Genomic DNA, 16,051 nt, shown 5'->3' on the forward strand with positions numbered 1-16,051 from the left:
TGAGCATGAAATACGACTTTCCTCAGTACGAAATCCTCGACGACCCACTGTGCTGTCAGACTCTGCATGCTTATGGGGCTGATATCGCTGGTCCAAACGTCAGTTGTGAAGCTAATAGCAGTGACGCTATTACTGTGTAACTCCAGTAGGGCAATATCTGAAAAATAGCGCACTTGGTAACGCTAGTGTGTACCGGTGCTCGAAAAGTCATGAAAGCGAACATCAGCCACGACAGAGAACGGTTGATTGTCAAGGGCAATGAATCCCATTATCTTGCCGTTAATTGATTTCGCCTTTGTGTTGTCTCGCTGAAATGTTCTTACTCTTTCAAATGACTGTTCGACTTGTTGACTGCTCGATCTACACAGCAGACGTTGTGGGCTAGGTTAGGAATGCTGTGTTGCATGTGTTGTCATTACTTTATGTACCTACGTAGTGTAGGTATGCACGTCAGCTTTGACATCGGTTTTGCACATCGGGGTTTAACTAGACATCGAGCCGATGTTGACATTTTTGGCTAATATCGTCCGATTCTGATATTTTCACCAATATATATCCCTAGTTTGATTCCATTAATGACAGGCCGTCGTTTGGCATCCATCCTGCCCTACTTCGACTCACCTAAAAAAAAATGTTAATGGTTGAATCATTCTTGACTGTGTAAGGTGATTTATGGGTTCAATTAAATGATTTAAAATGTGTGTCCAGAGTACAGCAGTGACAGTGAGGACCTGGCTGTTATGGACCCCGCCTGTAAGATGACTCCAGTGAAACACTCAATGTCTAAAGGAAGCCTGAAGTTGGTCTCTCCTAACAGTAAGGAGTTAGAGAAGGACAAGCACAAACACAAGCAGTCCTCCTTCCCCTCCCCTCGCACATACAAGTGGACCTTCCAGCTCAGTAAGTAGAACTTACCACTTATCACTAATCAGGGGTGTACTCACTATACAACCAAACACGGAGGGACCTACCTGAATTTATCCAATAGAAACTGTTTGTATTAATGATTACATCCCTGTTTATCACACTGAGCTCAGGTGTTGAAGATTAGCAATAGCCTCCGGTTTCCCAGACAGACTAAGCCTAGTCCTGGACAAAAAAATCCCCTTCAATGTAGACTCTCCATCGTTTTTATAACTAGGCTTAATCTGTGTCCGGGAAACCGTCCCTGGGGTTTGGATTTTAGCTTACATTCTGTGAATATTCTTAAACGTAATATTATATTTACTGTGGTAAATGAAATGGCTTCGAAAGCACGCATAACTTTATAGCTGAATGGTCAAAGTATGTACAGTTGAAGTCTGAAGTTTACATATACTTCGGTTGTAGTCATTAACTTGTTTCTTAACAAATTTCTTAACAACTATAGTTTTGGCAGTTGGTAAGGACATCTACTTTGTGCATGACGCAAGTAATTTTTCCAACAATTGTTTACAGGCAGATTATTTCACTGATAGTTCACTGTATCACAATTCCAGTGGGTCACAAGTTGACTGTGCCTTTAAACAGCTTGGAAAATTCCAGAAAATGTCATAGCCTATCAGAAGCTTCTAAAGCCAATTGACATAATTTGAGTCAAATGGAGGTGTACCTGTGGATGTATTTCAAGGCCTACCTTCAAACTCGCTGCCCCTTTGCTTAACATCATGGAAAAAAGACCTCTGAAAAAAAATAGTAGACCTCCACAAGTCTGGTTCATCCTTGGGAGCAATTTCCATATCACGTTCATCTGTGCAAACAATAGTACGCAAGTATAAACACCATGGGACCACGCAGCTGTCATACCGCTCAGGAAGGAGACGCGTTCTGTCTCCTAGAGGTGAATGTACTTTGGTGCGAAAAGTGCAAATCAATCCCAGAACAACAGCAAAGGACCTTGTGAAGATTCTGGAGGAAACAGGTACAAAAGTATCTATATCCACAGTAAAACGAGTCCTATATCAAAACCTGAAAGGCCGCTCAGCAAGGAAGAAGCCACTGCTCCAAAGCTGCCATAAAAAGCCACTACGGTTTGTAACTGCACATGGAGACAAAGATCGTACTTTCTGGAGCAATGTCCTCTGGTCTGATGAAACAAAAATAGAACTGTTTGGCCATAATGACCATCGTTATGTTTGGATGAAAAGGGGGAGGCTTGCAAGCCAAAGAACACCATCCCAACCGTGAAGCACGGGGGTGGCAATATCATGTTGTGGGGGTGCTTTGCTGCAGGAGGGACTGGTGCACTTCAAAAAATAGATGGCATCATCAGGCAGGAAAATTATGTGGATATATTGAAGCAACATCTCAAAGCTTGGTTGCAAATGGGTCTTCCAAATGGACAATGACCCCAAGCATACTTCCAAAGTTGTGGCAAAATGGCTTAAGGACAAAGTCCAGGTATTGGAGTGGCCATCACAAAGCCCTGACTTCAATCCCATAGAACATGTGTGGATTTGTGGGCAGAACTGAAAAAGTGTGTGCGAACAAGGAGGCCTACAAACCTGACTCAGTTCCACCAGCTCTGTCAGGAGGAATGGTCCAAAATTCACCCAACTTATTGTGGGAAGCTTGTGGAAGGCTACCCAAAACTGTTGACCCAAGTTAAACAATTTCAAGGCAATGCTACCAAATACACTCAGTATGTAAACTTCTTACCCACTGGGAATGTGAAGAAAGAAATAAAAGCTGAAATAAATCATTCTCTCTCCTATTATTCTGACATTTCACATTCTTAAAACAAAGTGGTTTACTAAGACACTTTCACCTTTTCAATTTTTACTAGGATTAAATGTCAGGAATTGTGTAAAACTGAGTTTAAATATATTTGGCTAAGGTGTATGTAAACCTTCCGACTTCAACTGTATTTGTTCAGATGGTCTCAGACGATTACAATAAGAACCTTTGTCTCTCTCTGAGCAGATGAACTGGACAGCATGACAAGTGCTGAGAGGATTTCCTTCTTACAAGACAAACTACAGGATATAAGGAAGTATTACATGTCACTCAAGTCTGAAGTGGCCTCCATAGACAGGAGGCGGAAGAGGTTAAAGAAGAAGGAAAGAGAAGGTAGGATGGCTTCTCCTGTTCCATCCCAACTCAGACCCAATGTTACTCTTGTCCTCAGTCATGTTCCAGAGCGCAAACTGCTTGAATAGCTTTGTATTGAAATGCTTTTGTTTTTGAATGATTCCTTAATCAAATTTTGACACGCACTTCAAAGTATTAGTGTGCTTACAGCGGTCTAACCTGCTCTCTTCCCCTCCATTGTAATGGTATGCTTTGTTTCCATAGTCTCTTTGCTCACCACAATATTGTGCAGAGTATGAAAGATGGATACGGCTGTCTAACCTGCTCTCTCCCTCTCGCTCCCAGTGTCCCACACCACAGCTTCAACATCGTCTGGCTCATCAGACACTGGGATGAGCCCCTCCTCCGCCTCACCGACTCAGAACACTGTGGCTGTCGAGTGCAGGTGATGACACGCCTTCTCCCCCACGGTTCCCATTACGACTACCCTTTCCCACCATCCCGCTGCCTCCCTGGAGACACGGTTGTGTCTGAAATGGCACCCTATTCCCTTTAAAGTACAAATCTTTTGACCAGAAGCCAGTGTTAAATGACCAGAGGCCCTGGTCAAAAGTAGTCCACTATAGAGGGCATAGAGGTGCCATTTCAGACATACCCACGTACTGACACACCAGAGCCAGCAGCCAAAAGCACTCGACTGCACCCCCTCTGTCTCCTTTCACCCCCCCCCATCCCTCCTACCGCATCCCATCCACCACTTGGCCACTCCCACTTCTTGCACTTCCCTGCCTTGTAGATATTGTGGTCCACCTACTGTAGTGTTGTCAGGAAATGGATTCTACGTGAGTTGAATGTAAAGGAAACCACAAACCCCAGATACTCCTAGCCAAACCCCTTCACTCTCCATCCTTGAACAGTCCATGGCACTTTTCTTCTTCTTACTCTGTCAGAAACAGATATAACCTCCTCTGGTTCCTCAAACGGGAGCAATCTAGATTCAGTAATGAATCAATGATGTCTATCAGCAGAACCAGACATACACAATGTATGTAATCTACAATGTAAAGGGTCCCTACCCATGTTAATAATGGTCACTTAACCACCATGTTAATAATGGTCACTTAACCACCTTGGACATTGTTTGCAAAAAGGTCAATTATGTTCGCTTGCTCCATCAGAACTGCCAAAGTACACGTGTTACAGCAGATTGCCCTATTTTGGAAAAGTGGGACAAATTCAATTGCAAAAGGGAATGTAGTTTACTGAAAACTGCAGCCATTGTCTTCCATTTATTGCAGTGTGTCATCACAGATTAATTATGAAAACTATTTTTGGGTCTCTTTTTAAGAAAAGTAATAAAAAAATTATTAGAAAAAGGTTTATTACAGTGGAACACAGGAGAATGTTTTCAGTGGACTAATTTCCTTTGCGAGTGTATTGTCTTTTTATATGTAATTGCAGAGTTTTTATTTTAGTATGGAAAATTTCAAAAAGTATATATCACAACAGTGAAGTTATTTAATGAAAGATTTCTAGCCCTGAAATTTTGTGTAAAAAAGGTTTCTTGCATTGTTAAATATATTTATTCTGTCAGTGGACACATTTTAGTATTTTTTACAATATAGAGACACGAACCTTCCACAGTTTGGACAATGGGAAATTCTGATATTGAAAGAATGTTGTGTGCTCATCTAAAAGCAGACTTTGACTGTGATGTTTCAATTGGGTAGCTACTGTGCAGTACATGTTTCCCCTATTTTCAACAGGGCCCTCAACTTTCTCAACATTTTTTTTCTTCCCTAGATGGTTTTTGGGGAACACCATAATTTGGTGGCCTTCACTTTGTTTCTTGGTACTTGTATTTGTTATAATTTAAAACATCTATTCTTATTTCGACATGAGTTCTGACCAATAAATAAAAGTTGCTTAAGGAATATGTATGTGAAGCCCAGAGGTTTCTTATGATTGTTTTTGTATATAGAGCTTCCAAAACCATGAATTTGAAAAATACATTTGACAAACTGTAAAGAATGACATATTATTTTTTTATACCTCATCTTTGTACTGGTATATTAAAACCTTTTTTTTATGTAAAGTTGGTAGAAACATTCACGCACACAGACTGACTATATACTGACCCAGTGGGTTTCAGCATTAGTCTGAAACTAACCCTACAGAAGAGTCATCGAAGCATTCAGAACATTGACATTTTTTATGCCTTATAGACTTGTGAAAAACACACAGTACTTCCTTAAAAGCTAAGTTTATCTACAGATTCCTGGATGAAGGAAAGAAGGTATTAAGATTACCTGAGCAAAGTCTTTGTATCTTAATGTAAAATAAGCAGAGCTCTTCATTTCTAATAAAGTTTTTAAATATTTCCCTTGTGAATTACTGATCATTTTAGAGGCTGACATGTGGACGGACACTCCGAGGGACCTTCTGCGTCCACCTCTGTCCTAACGCTTACTGTTATTTCCCTCAGCCGAAATTAACACCTAGTCATTCTAGGGTTTTGCTTTTTTATTTTTATTAAAACTATTTTCTACATTGTAGAAATACGTTTTTAGACAAAACTATGAAATCAAAATATAGTTTGAGATTCAAAGTAGCCACCCTTTGCCTTGACAGCTTTGCACACTCAACCAGCTTCATGTGGTCAACTGGAATGCATTTCAATTAACAGGTTGAGTTAATTTGTGGAATGTCTTTCCTTGTGTTTGAGCTGATCAGTTGTGCTGTGACAAGGTAGGGGTGGTATATGGAAGAACAGAAAGCGAAATGACAGTCCATTACTTTAAGACTGTCCGTCAATGAGGAAAGTTTCTTCAAGTGCAGTTACAAAAACCATCAAGCGCTCTGAGGACTGCCACTTTGTGCGTATGGATCATTTCAGCTCGTGGGACCAACACTTTTCGTGTTGCGTTTTATAGTTTTGTTCTGTACAGTCAAACAAAATAGGACATTATACAATGGGAAAATTACCAGTATACCCAGGTCATTTTATTTAATGACTGTTGCACAAGAGGGGACAGCTGGTCAATGTTACAAGACATTTAGTAACATATGGATTTTTATGGGAGTGTTAATTGTTCCCAGTATGTTATTCTTAATTCACATCAGACAAAGAATACCTTACATACACTATAATAAACAATTCACATTCTGCCTGGATCAAAACTCAGCATGATCTCATACATCATGATCAGGCTTTTCCTTGTGAGGGCTCAGCCCTCTGGTTAGAAGTGTCTAAGCAGTCAGCCTGAGAAGTAGATGATGTAGGTTAGCCATCTGCTGATTCACAAATAACAGCTTCATGGTGGTGTGTAGATCATGTGATCAGACTGGATGGGGGACTACTAGCGTTATGTCCATGTTTAAAGGGCGGTAGTTCTCTGCCGTGGTCCCATTAAACCTGCTTTCTGTGCGATGTGGTACTCCTGGAAGCGCATGGAGATGCGCTGGATCATTCAGGCAGCTCTCTGAGCAGGTGGACTGAGGGGGAAACCAAGACAGTTCTATGACATCACATATTACACCTCTTCAAATATTGGTGTCCACTGCAAAGGCTTCTACTCCAACTAAAGAAGCTAACCTGGTAGAATGTTACTTTTAACATACAGGAACATTCAGTGATAACATTTTGTTGAGGAATGGTACCACATTGTGTCCTATTTTACCCAATACCTAACCTCATCCCCAGGCTCGATTGCTACAGAAAGAGAACCTTCTGGCCTCCAATGACGAGACAGGATTTGGAAGGATGGCCACAACAACTTACTTCTCAGACATGAGTATGGGAAAAGGAAATGTAATGGAGATGAACTTCGCCTCATTCTCAAAGCCCATTGGAGAAGGTCAGAGGGAAGTGAACTTTGACTTTCTCATTCAATGGGTTTTGAGAAGGAAATCTAGAAATCATCAAGAAAGTCTACCTCTGGCTTTACTTCTCTAGTGGTAAAATCCCTCACACAGTCCATGAAGCAGTTCTCTGAGTTTATTGTAGGGGCCAAGAAATTCTTTGAACTGTGAACAGAAACAATATTTTATGAATGTGTTCATTTAACACTCAGATTAAACCAGATTGAATTGTGTATGAGAAGTATCCTCACGGTATACCTGTGTAATCTGGTCTGCCTCTGTTACCTGGGCAGCCATGGTGGTCAAATTCGAGTTCTGTTGGATTGAAGTTACACACATGATGTAACTGATTTAATGACAGCCCTATCCATGTAATGTATGATGTACGTTCACTATAACTATCTTAGCATAGGGAGTATTGCATTACCAAGATAGCTAGCTATATATGACACTTGCCCATGCATTCATAGCAGCTGCATAGTTGAATGCTTTTTGTAGTGTTAGCAAGCAAGCTCAGTATGCAGCTAAAAGCTCCCAAGCTGATTTGGTAAGGTTCACAGGCTAACTATATAGCCCAGCAGATCCAGTTAAGCCTTTGAAAACACGACATACATTTAGATATCAAATTGTGTGCACAAAATGCATGAACACTCACCTTTTCTTCAACGAAGTCATTCACCCACCCAGGTTCCCGAAGTACATGTTGTGAAAAGGGGACTGCAGTGGATGAGGCTTGAAAGGTAACGTTACAGAAAATTCTATAATCACTAGACATTGTTTTAAAAACTTTTCTAGAATAATGTTACATATTTTATACGTTCGTGTGGATATGTATGACATTCAAAATCGAAAAATAATTTGTCGAAAATAACTGACATTTCTAATTGTGGATATAGTGTTACTGCATAAAAACTCCGGTGTGACACAAAGTAGTGTCCCAGTACCTCATTTTAGTGTTTATCGCTTTTCAAAATCGAAAAATAATTTGTCGAAAATAACTGACATTTCTAATTGTGGATATAGTGTTACTGCATAAAAACTCCGGTGTGACAAGAAGTAGTGTCTCAGTACCTAATTTTAGTGTTTATCGCTGGATTAACTTTCTCACCCGAGGTTGTTTATTATTTTGTTGTTTAATGCTTATTTGTTTTTTGTTGTTGTTAAAGTTCTGACCCGTGGAGTCCCTATCATGCACAGCAGATTGAGATATTTCACGAACGAGATCATGTCCTTGACCGGAAGTTACTGTTGTAAGCAACAGCTGCTGTGTTTTCATATTGGCTCATAGTAGCTAACAGTAGAAGCTATGTTATATTTCTCGATTCTGACTAAAGGTTGTATTCATTTCCCAACGATTGTTTAAAATAGCACAGGTCTAGCAACTTCTTACTTGGTTTGCTGTGCTGTTCTTTCAACCTTTTAGATGTGCCTACTAGCTAGCAACCTAACGTCAACCAACAATTATGTTTCGTGAAGTAAAACATGTTAGGATAAAATCAAATGTTATTTGTCACGTGCCGAATACAACTGTTACGGACTAAAATGGGAACCCAGACGCGAGCCTACCGGACTAGCTAAATGGAGCACCAGCTGTTCTGGAAGACTGTGATAACGCTCTCTGCAGTTGATGGTGGTGTATTCCTCAGTGCCATTGGATGAATCCCGGAATAAATTCCAGTCCTGTAGTGTATCATCTGACCACTTCCGTTTTGAGCGAGTCACTGGTATCTCCTGCTTTAGTTTTTGCCTGTAAACAAGAATCATGGTAGAATTATTGTCAGATTGGCGAGGGAGAGCTCTGTGTGGAGTAAAGGTGGTCTGGAGATTTGTTCGCTTCTGGTTGCACATGTGACATGCTGGTAGAAATGAGGTAAAACTGATGTAAATTTGCCTGCATTAAAGTCCCCGGCCACTAGGAGCGCCGCTTCTGGATGAGCATTTTCTGGTTTGATTTTGGCCTTATACAGCTCTTTGAGTGCGGTCTTAGTACCAGCAAGTTGCAGAGAACGACTGCATTGTTTGTTTATCTAGCTATCTAACAACTTACAAGGCAAGTATCACGGTCACGTTCATATTACCCACCTTGATGCTGCAGACTCTCCCACTGTGGTTCCAGCAACAGGTAGGCTACCCAGTTTACCTTAGTCATTTGCTTTATTTAAACAAATTATGAGAATAGCCTTGACATCTGTCATTATTAAATAAAAAGTTTATCCTCATTGCTTAGTTACGATAAGATACTTTATTGTCCATTTTTGTGGAAACTACTTTTATAAGTTAGTTGTGGAAAAATGTATATTTGTCTGTCTCCCCTACGTTAGCTTTTCCAGAACCTTCTAGCCAGTGGAGGGATGGAGGGAGTATGAGACCCCAGCTCCTCGCAGGTTAAACCCAAAGCCCACACTCTGGAACACCACTAAACTCCGGAACACCCAGAACACTACACAGCTGCACGGCTCCAGGACACAGAATACATCTCACACAGCGCAAGGTTAGTCATCAAAGTGTCTTTGCATCTGATAAATTGTCATGGTCTGGGTTTGAAATGGCACCCTTTTCCCCATATAGTGCACTATTTTTGTGCAGAGCCCTATGGGCCTTGGTCAAAAGGAGTGTACTATATTGACCCTATAGGGAATATGATGCCATTTCGGATGTCGCCATGGATTTCCAACAGATGTAAGAGTCCTTTTCACCACTCGGGGGCAGTAGTGTCACTCCAACCTACTGGTTCTGTAGGAAGCACAGGATTTTGCAGAAGGCTGGAGATTCTAAAAAGGAAGTGTTTATTCACACATCTGAAAACACTTTTTAATAGGCTACAATGTCATTGTTTTTTCCTGTCCTTGTTGATTTTGGTGATTGCTATTTCCATTTGTCACTCTCTTGATGAGATGGAATACAAGACAAGCATGTTACTTTCAACCTCAGTTCTTTGAACTAATAACCATTTGCCTTCTATACTCCTCTGTTTGGCAACCTCTCATTATCATTAGTCGCTTTATGTTGATGCAAGCACGACAGATTTACACTGGGCCATTTTCACCACATTATTGCAGTCAGGTCAACACACACCTGTCAGCATCTGCATTACAGAAAATATCTTCAAATGTTACCCACCAAATTGAAAAGCTGCGTTGTACAATGAGCCAGACTGCGTTGCATGCTAAGTCAAATGCATGTTTGGAATTATAGTCTGACAATATATATAATTGGATTCATTACAAGTAGGCCTATGGCTGGCTTATTAACATGTTGTGTGATACAACGATAAACACATGCAATACATATAGCTCATGTTTTGGCGGCCAGTCAATTCTCCGTTTTGGTTTTGTCATAAACATACATAATGTCCCTGTGTTTGGCTCCGTTGGCCGAGCACCAAGACTACTCTGAATTGTTACAATGGCTGCCGGGCCTCGCTCGGTCTCCCTCTCGTCTCCCTAGCCACAAGCTTCGGAAGGCAGCCTCCTCCTGAACATTGGAGATCCATACAAAGCACCACTGACTATTTTAAAGCCCACATTTACTGTAAAGTAGGAAAATTGTGGTAAAAGCTCACAACGCACGACATGAATATATCAACTCTATACCGGTATTATATTATGCTGGCTGCTAATATCCATCCAGTTACATGGGAGAATTAGGTATGCTCCTTTCTTCTGGTGTAAAACTCAATTAAAGGTCCAAATGCAGCTGTTTTAAAAAATATATATATTTTAATTTTACCCCTTTTCTCCCCAATTTTGTGGTATCCAATTGTTTTAGTAGCTACTATCTTGTCTCGTCTTGTCTCATCGCTACAACTCCCGTATGGGCTCGGGAGAGACGAAGGTTGAAAGTCATGCGTCCTCCGATACACAACCCAACCAAGCGCGCTTCTTAACGCAGTGCGCATCCAACCCGGAAGCCAGCCGCACCAATGTGTCGGAGGAAACACTGTGCACCTGGCAACCTTGGTTAGCGCGCACTGCGCCCGGCCCACCACAGGAGTCGCTACCGGCCAAACCCTCCCTAACCCGGACGACGCTAGGCCAAGTGTGCGTCGCCCCACGAACCTTCCGGTCGCGGCCGGTTACGACAGAGCCTGAGCGCGAACCCAGAGTCTCTGATGGCGCAGCTGGCGCTGCACTGCGCCACCCGGGAGGCCCAAATGCAGCTGTTTTTATCTCAAAATCAAATAATTTCTGGGTATTAATTAAGTACCTTACTGTGATTGTTTCAATTAAAATGGTCAAAAATAAACAAAAATAGCTTCTTAGCAAATAGCAATTTCTAGCAAGAATTTTGCTAGGACTGTCTGGGAGTGGTTTGAGTGGGAGAGGGGAAAAATTGAAAATTAGCTGTTATTAGCAGAGAGGTTTGGAACTCTCTTATTGGTCTAACTCATTTGCTGCCCGGTGATGTCACCAGGCAGTCAAAGTCTATCCCACCAAAACAGGCTGAAATTTCAGGCGATCTTTAAAATAGCTCTTACACTAAATGGGCATTATCATCATTTTTCCCATTATTAATCCAACCTAATAGTTTGGAAATATATATATAAAGCACAGGAACATCTATTTTGTTTACTGTACTGGGCCTTTAAGCATGAAAGCATTCAGGTGAAAACAAATCTCACTGGCTGGTGCACAGCTGTGCAAATAGACAGACAGACAGTGCCCTTCAGTGTTCAATAGAAGAACAATGGAGTTTAGTTTATTGATAACCCCACCCTCTTGAAATACTTTGAAATAATGGTTGGCTTTTTAAAAATATAGAAATTATTGTTTTTACTGATGTGGAGGTGATCCTTTATAAGAAACCTATTTGAAAAGCACCAGGTTTGAAGAAATGAGCTGTTATTGTTGATGTCTGACAACAACAGAAAGGCTGTATAAGTACTACTATTCTATCCATTGTCATTCAACCACAGGCCTAGGCTATTACTGGCTTGTCCTCCTCCTCCTTTGTCCTCGGTTGAACTGTAATTTGTGTGCAGGCTACATGTTTGGTAGGAAATGTCAGTGCCTGGTTCTCTGTTACACCCGTGTGAGAGCCTTGGACAATCTTCCCCTTGAATCTAATCGGCCTCCCTCTAGAATGGTGCTGCTCGCCAATCTCTCTCACACAAACATGCACACACTCACCAATGTGGAATTGCTTTCTCATGAGTGGAGCTGTGCTGCTTAGTGACCATGGTGATGGATGTGTGGGCGAGAATGGAGTTAATTATGGCCCAGAAAGCATCAGTTTGTGTGTCTGTGTATGGATCACTGAGTGTGTGTGTGGGGGGGTGGGGGCGCGCGTGTCGGTGTGTAAGAGAGAATTGGGAAATGCATTAGTCTTGTAAGATTGACTCGATACCCTTGCTTTGTTTGCCCAACTGACCAGTGTTACTAGATCAGCCTCCCTAAGCAATACAGCCAGCAATGCAGCCAGAGGGACACAACAGTGTTGATAAGGGAATGCACTGAATCAGTTACAGGCATTTGACATTTGTATCGAATAACTGTCTGTCCAATGTGTCCATATATTATTTAAGGACTTGGTCAGGTCACACAATATGTTCATATAGTCCTTTTCTTGAAGATCACAATTGATCATTACTTGGTTGCAATTACTGTCGATTTAGTTTGTTCAAGATGGACTTAAATGTTTATGAACTGTGAATGGCCGGGTACAACAGTGATGTACTGTACATATGTGGTGTGACTCTCTGGTTATTGTAATGATTATTGCATGTTTAAAGGAGAAGGAGTACGTTATGCTATAAGATGTCTGAAGGGGCACCATTTTGTATCTGGTAGTACCTCTAAGCCAGTTGTCATGGCAACCATGCTATTTCTATTCCTCCTTGCACCTCTCCTTCTCTTTTTTTAGTTTTAACTCTACAGCTGCCAGACTGCGCTCACTTTGGGGATTGGCTATTTTTAGTCCTTGCCTTTGTTTCTCAACACATCATCAAACCATATGTGAAACAACCCATGCCCTGAATGATTCAGGCCACTTAATTATATGATTCAGGTCACTTGGTCGCTGTCACTCACATTGTCTGTACAAAACAGAACACCATTTTTTACATTATGTAAACCCTTTTGGCATAATGACTCTAGAAGATAATTGTAGATTGAGAAGACCAGAATTGTGTGAAGCCTTGTTTTTAGAATCTATTTATTTTCAATATTTGGTCAATCTCACTATCGACAAACACAAGTGGGGACAGTTCCTTCGTCAATCATGATGACCATGGAATCTGATTTCTGTACATAAATGTAGAGGGACTAGCTAGATGTAGCTGAACTCTTTCTCATGAATGCCTCATATTACCTGTCTCACGTTGTAGTTGCCATAGTCTTATTTTCATTATTGATTTAACGTTAAGGAATCTGACTGGAACACACTGCATTACATCTCCAATTGTCCTCAAGAAACAGTCGGGCGGTAATCTCCTATTTTTAAAATGTGATGTCATCAAGTATTTCATCATCAGTCATGACACACACAGAATCAGTCCCAGCCATAACAACACGCACAGTTGGAGCATTCATCTGTCAGCCTGGACCTAATTCAGATGAATTACACGGCCTAATCGTCTCCTCTGAGGGGTCTTTCCTCTAAGCCTGTTACAGCGCCAGATCAAAGGAGGTAATTGCCTCCCAAACGGCACCCCATCCCCTATATAATGCACTACTTTTGACGAGGGCCCATAGTGCACTACTTTTCACCACAGCTCTATGTAGTGAATCGGCTGCCAATTGGGACGCAGTCCAGGTAATTGCTTTTCTTGTCTGTATAAGAACACAACAGCCTAACGGTGACTTCACCGGTGTCTGAATTTTGAATAGCTTTTGTAGACTCATTGAACCAGTGGAAAACACATTTATGATAAGCAAAGGAATTTTGTTAATGTATTTGGTAACATATACTTTCTTCCCAGTGACCCATTAATAAATGTAGTTTAGTTAGTTACCATCAGCCAAATCCACCGTTAGGTTTGAACACTTATCATTGATTGGATTCAGAGCTTCCATTACATCCCCTGAGAGAGAGAGGATTTAGAGTCATGTCTGGCCCCTGTATTATGAGGAAGTGTCTGTTGAACAGATGACCAGGTACTTTTGAACTAAAATAAAAGGAATTCCACTGTGTGGGAGCAATATATAGACCTATGCTCAATGTTGCCTTGTTTGAGATGAGTTGGCAGAATTCTTCCAGAGGTTTAGCAAGTATATTGCTTTGTTTATTTGTGTATTTGCTCACATAGGGTTGAAAAGTACCGTGAACTTTCAATAAATTCCCTGGTTTTCCCAAAATCTCAGTTGGAGAATTCACGGAATTAGGAGGGCATAAGCAGGAAACCTGGATCCTCCAACCAGGATTTCTGGAAAACCAGGTAATTTTCACAACATCCCGCCATAATGACATTGTAATAGGCACTTGACTCTACTCAGTCATTATATTTATTGTGGTGGTGAATACAGTTTGTTTCCACAGCAACAATACATGTGATATTTTCCAGCTGTAAACAATGCATCTGTCTGACGTCATTGGGCTAAGCAGCTGTAAAAGTGGTTTGGGAATTTGTTTGGAAATATCAGCAGACGTTGGACTTGGAAAAGACTACACAGGGCTGTAAAAACTGGGATGCAGGAGCGTGTTAACCAATTGAATGGTATTGTATTCTTTTCTTCCTACTTGTCCAACGTTGATTCAACATACCAGTAGTATATTGTAGTCATTGTTTTAGTGGGAAGAGACTGTTCTCCTATGACCCATTTGCCCTTTGACCAGAGGAAATGTTTATGCTGGGCATCCTGCAGACTGACCTATTGACTGTTGTTGGAGTGCACCATCCATCTGTTTATTTAACTATTTTCACTTGTTGTATTGTACATTTTATATTGTAAATGTGTAATTGGAGTACTGTCTTGTATTATATTTGATGTAGGCTGTTTTGTTCTGATGTAATTGTTTTAATTATGTTTGGACCCCAGGAAGAGTAGCTGATGCTAAACATTCCAGTACATTGATGACAATGACTAAATACAACCAGTATCATCCATCTGACTAGCTGGCTTAGAGAAAAGCCATTTGGATCCAACAATAAATATTGATACATTTGCTATGTGACACATCTTCAAGCTAGAACATGACCACACGATGTAGCATAGCAAAGTCTCTACAGAAGAGATTGTGATGAAAATGTAATAAGAAACCCAGGAGGCTCTGTGAAGCAATCAGCTCATTGTGTGATCTGAATGACTGTCCATGTGTGGAATACTGAGAGAGAGGGAGATATAAAGTGCTGATCTGAGCTGAGGCAGGTGGCTGATTGCTGGTTTCTCTCTCTGTCTGTGCAGGAACCTTCTGGAGACCATCCCTAACAACAGCAGCAGCTTGGCAGCCAGAGGTGTGCAGCAGCAGTTTTCTTTGGGTTGCCATAGCAACACCCACCGATGGCAACCTGCAAACAGTGCAGTCCAGGTAAGAGGGGGAAAAAATATTGTTTGTCATGTTTTCACAATTTGAAGACATAATTGGCTATCTTTAGTCTATTTGACTATTTCCTCCTCCCAAACAAAAACATGCATCTGTGCCATACCTGGGGCATTGTGCACTTTAAAAAGAACTGTATGATACTTCATAATGTTTAGCCAGTAAATATTTGACTTATTTTATACATTGTAAAGTTTGCACATCCCTTGACTTTTTTATTGATCAAATAGAGATGTATTGTCACTGGCCTACACACAATACCCCATAATGTCAAAGTGGAATGATGTTTTTTGAAAAATGTTGAAATGAATTAAAACTGAAAAGCTGAAATGTCTTGAGTCAATAAGTATTGAAGCCCTTTGTTCTGGCAAGCCTAAAAGTTGCATGGACTCTGTGTGCCATTATAGTGTTTTAACATGGTTTTTGAATGACCCCCTCATCTCTGTACTCCACACATGCAATTATCTGTAAGGTCTCTCAGTTCAGCAGTGAATTTCAAACACAGATTCAACCACAAAGACCAGGGAGGTTTTCAAATGTCTCGCAAAGTACGCCACCTGTTGGTAGATGAAGAATAACTCAGACATTGAATATCCCTTTGTGCATGTTGAAGTTATTAATTACATGTTTGATGTTGTATCAATACAGCCAGTCACTACAAAGATACAGATGTCCTTCCTAACTCAGTTAAAGGAAGGACACC

General features: G+C 40.9%; 1 protein-coding gene, 1 long non-coding RNA gene and 1 pseudogene across 8 annotated transcripts in view; 2 read left to right on the forward strand and 1 right to left on the reverse strand.

Moving 5' to 3' along the window:
- LOC110505790 (AT-rich interactive domain-containing protein 4A) overlaps window positions 1–5,389 on the forward strand; it is a 49,966-nt gene extending 44,577 nt beyond the window's left edge. For all 7 annotated transcript variants that reach the window (XM_036962213.1, XM_021585230.2, XM_021585232.2 and 4 more), the window contains exons 22-24: window positions 709–900; window positions 2,902–3,048; window positions 3,355–5,389. In XM_036962213.1, the coding sequence (XP_036818108.1) occupies window positions 709–900; window positions 2,902–3,048; window positions 3,355–3,458 (443 nt within the window). In that variant the 3' untranslated portion in view covers window positions 3,459–5,389. The remainder of the gene's footprint in view (window positions 1–708; window positions 901–2,901; window positions 3,049–3,354) is intronic.
- Window positions 5,390–5,980: 591 nt separating this feature from the next.
- LOC110505792 lies at window positions 5,981–7,898 on the reverse strand (annotated as a pseudogene).
- A 701-nt stretch (window positions 7,899–8,599) lies between these two features.
- Window positions 8,600–16,040, forward strand: LOC110505794. Its single transcript, XR_002470871.2, has 3 exons — window positions 8,600–8,992; window positions 9,192–9,361; window positions 15,213–16,040. It is a non-coding gene; the product is annotated as an uncharacterized LOC110505794 (long non-coding RNA).
- Window positions 16,041–16,051: the final 11 nt, after the last annotated feature.

The sequence above is a fragment of the Oncorhynchus mykiss genome, chromosome 25 (assembly GCF_013265735.2).
Source record: "Oncorhynchus mykiss isolate Arlee chromosome 25, USDA_OmykA_1.1, whole genome shotgun sequence".
In the NCBI taxonomy this organism is placed as follows: domain Eukaryota; kingdom Metazoa; phylum Chordata; class Actinopteri; order Salmoniformes; family Salmonidae; genus Oncorhynchus; species Oncorhynchus mykiss.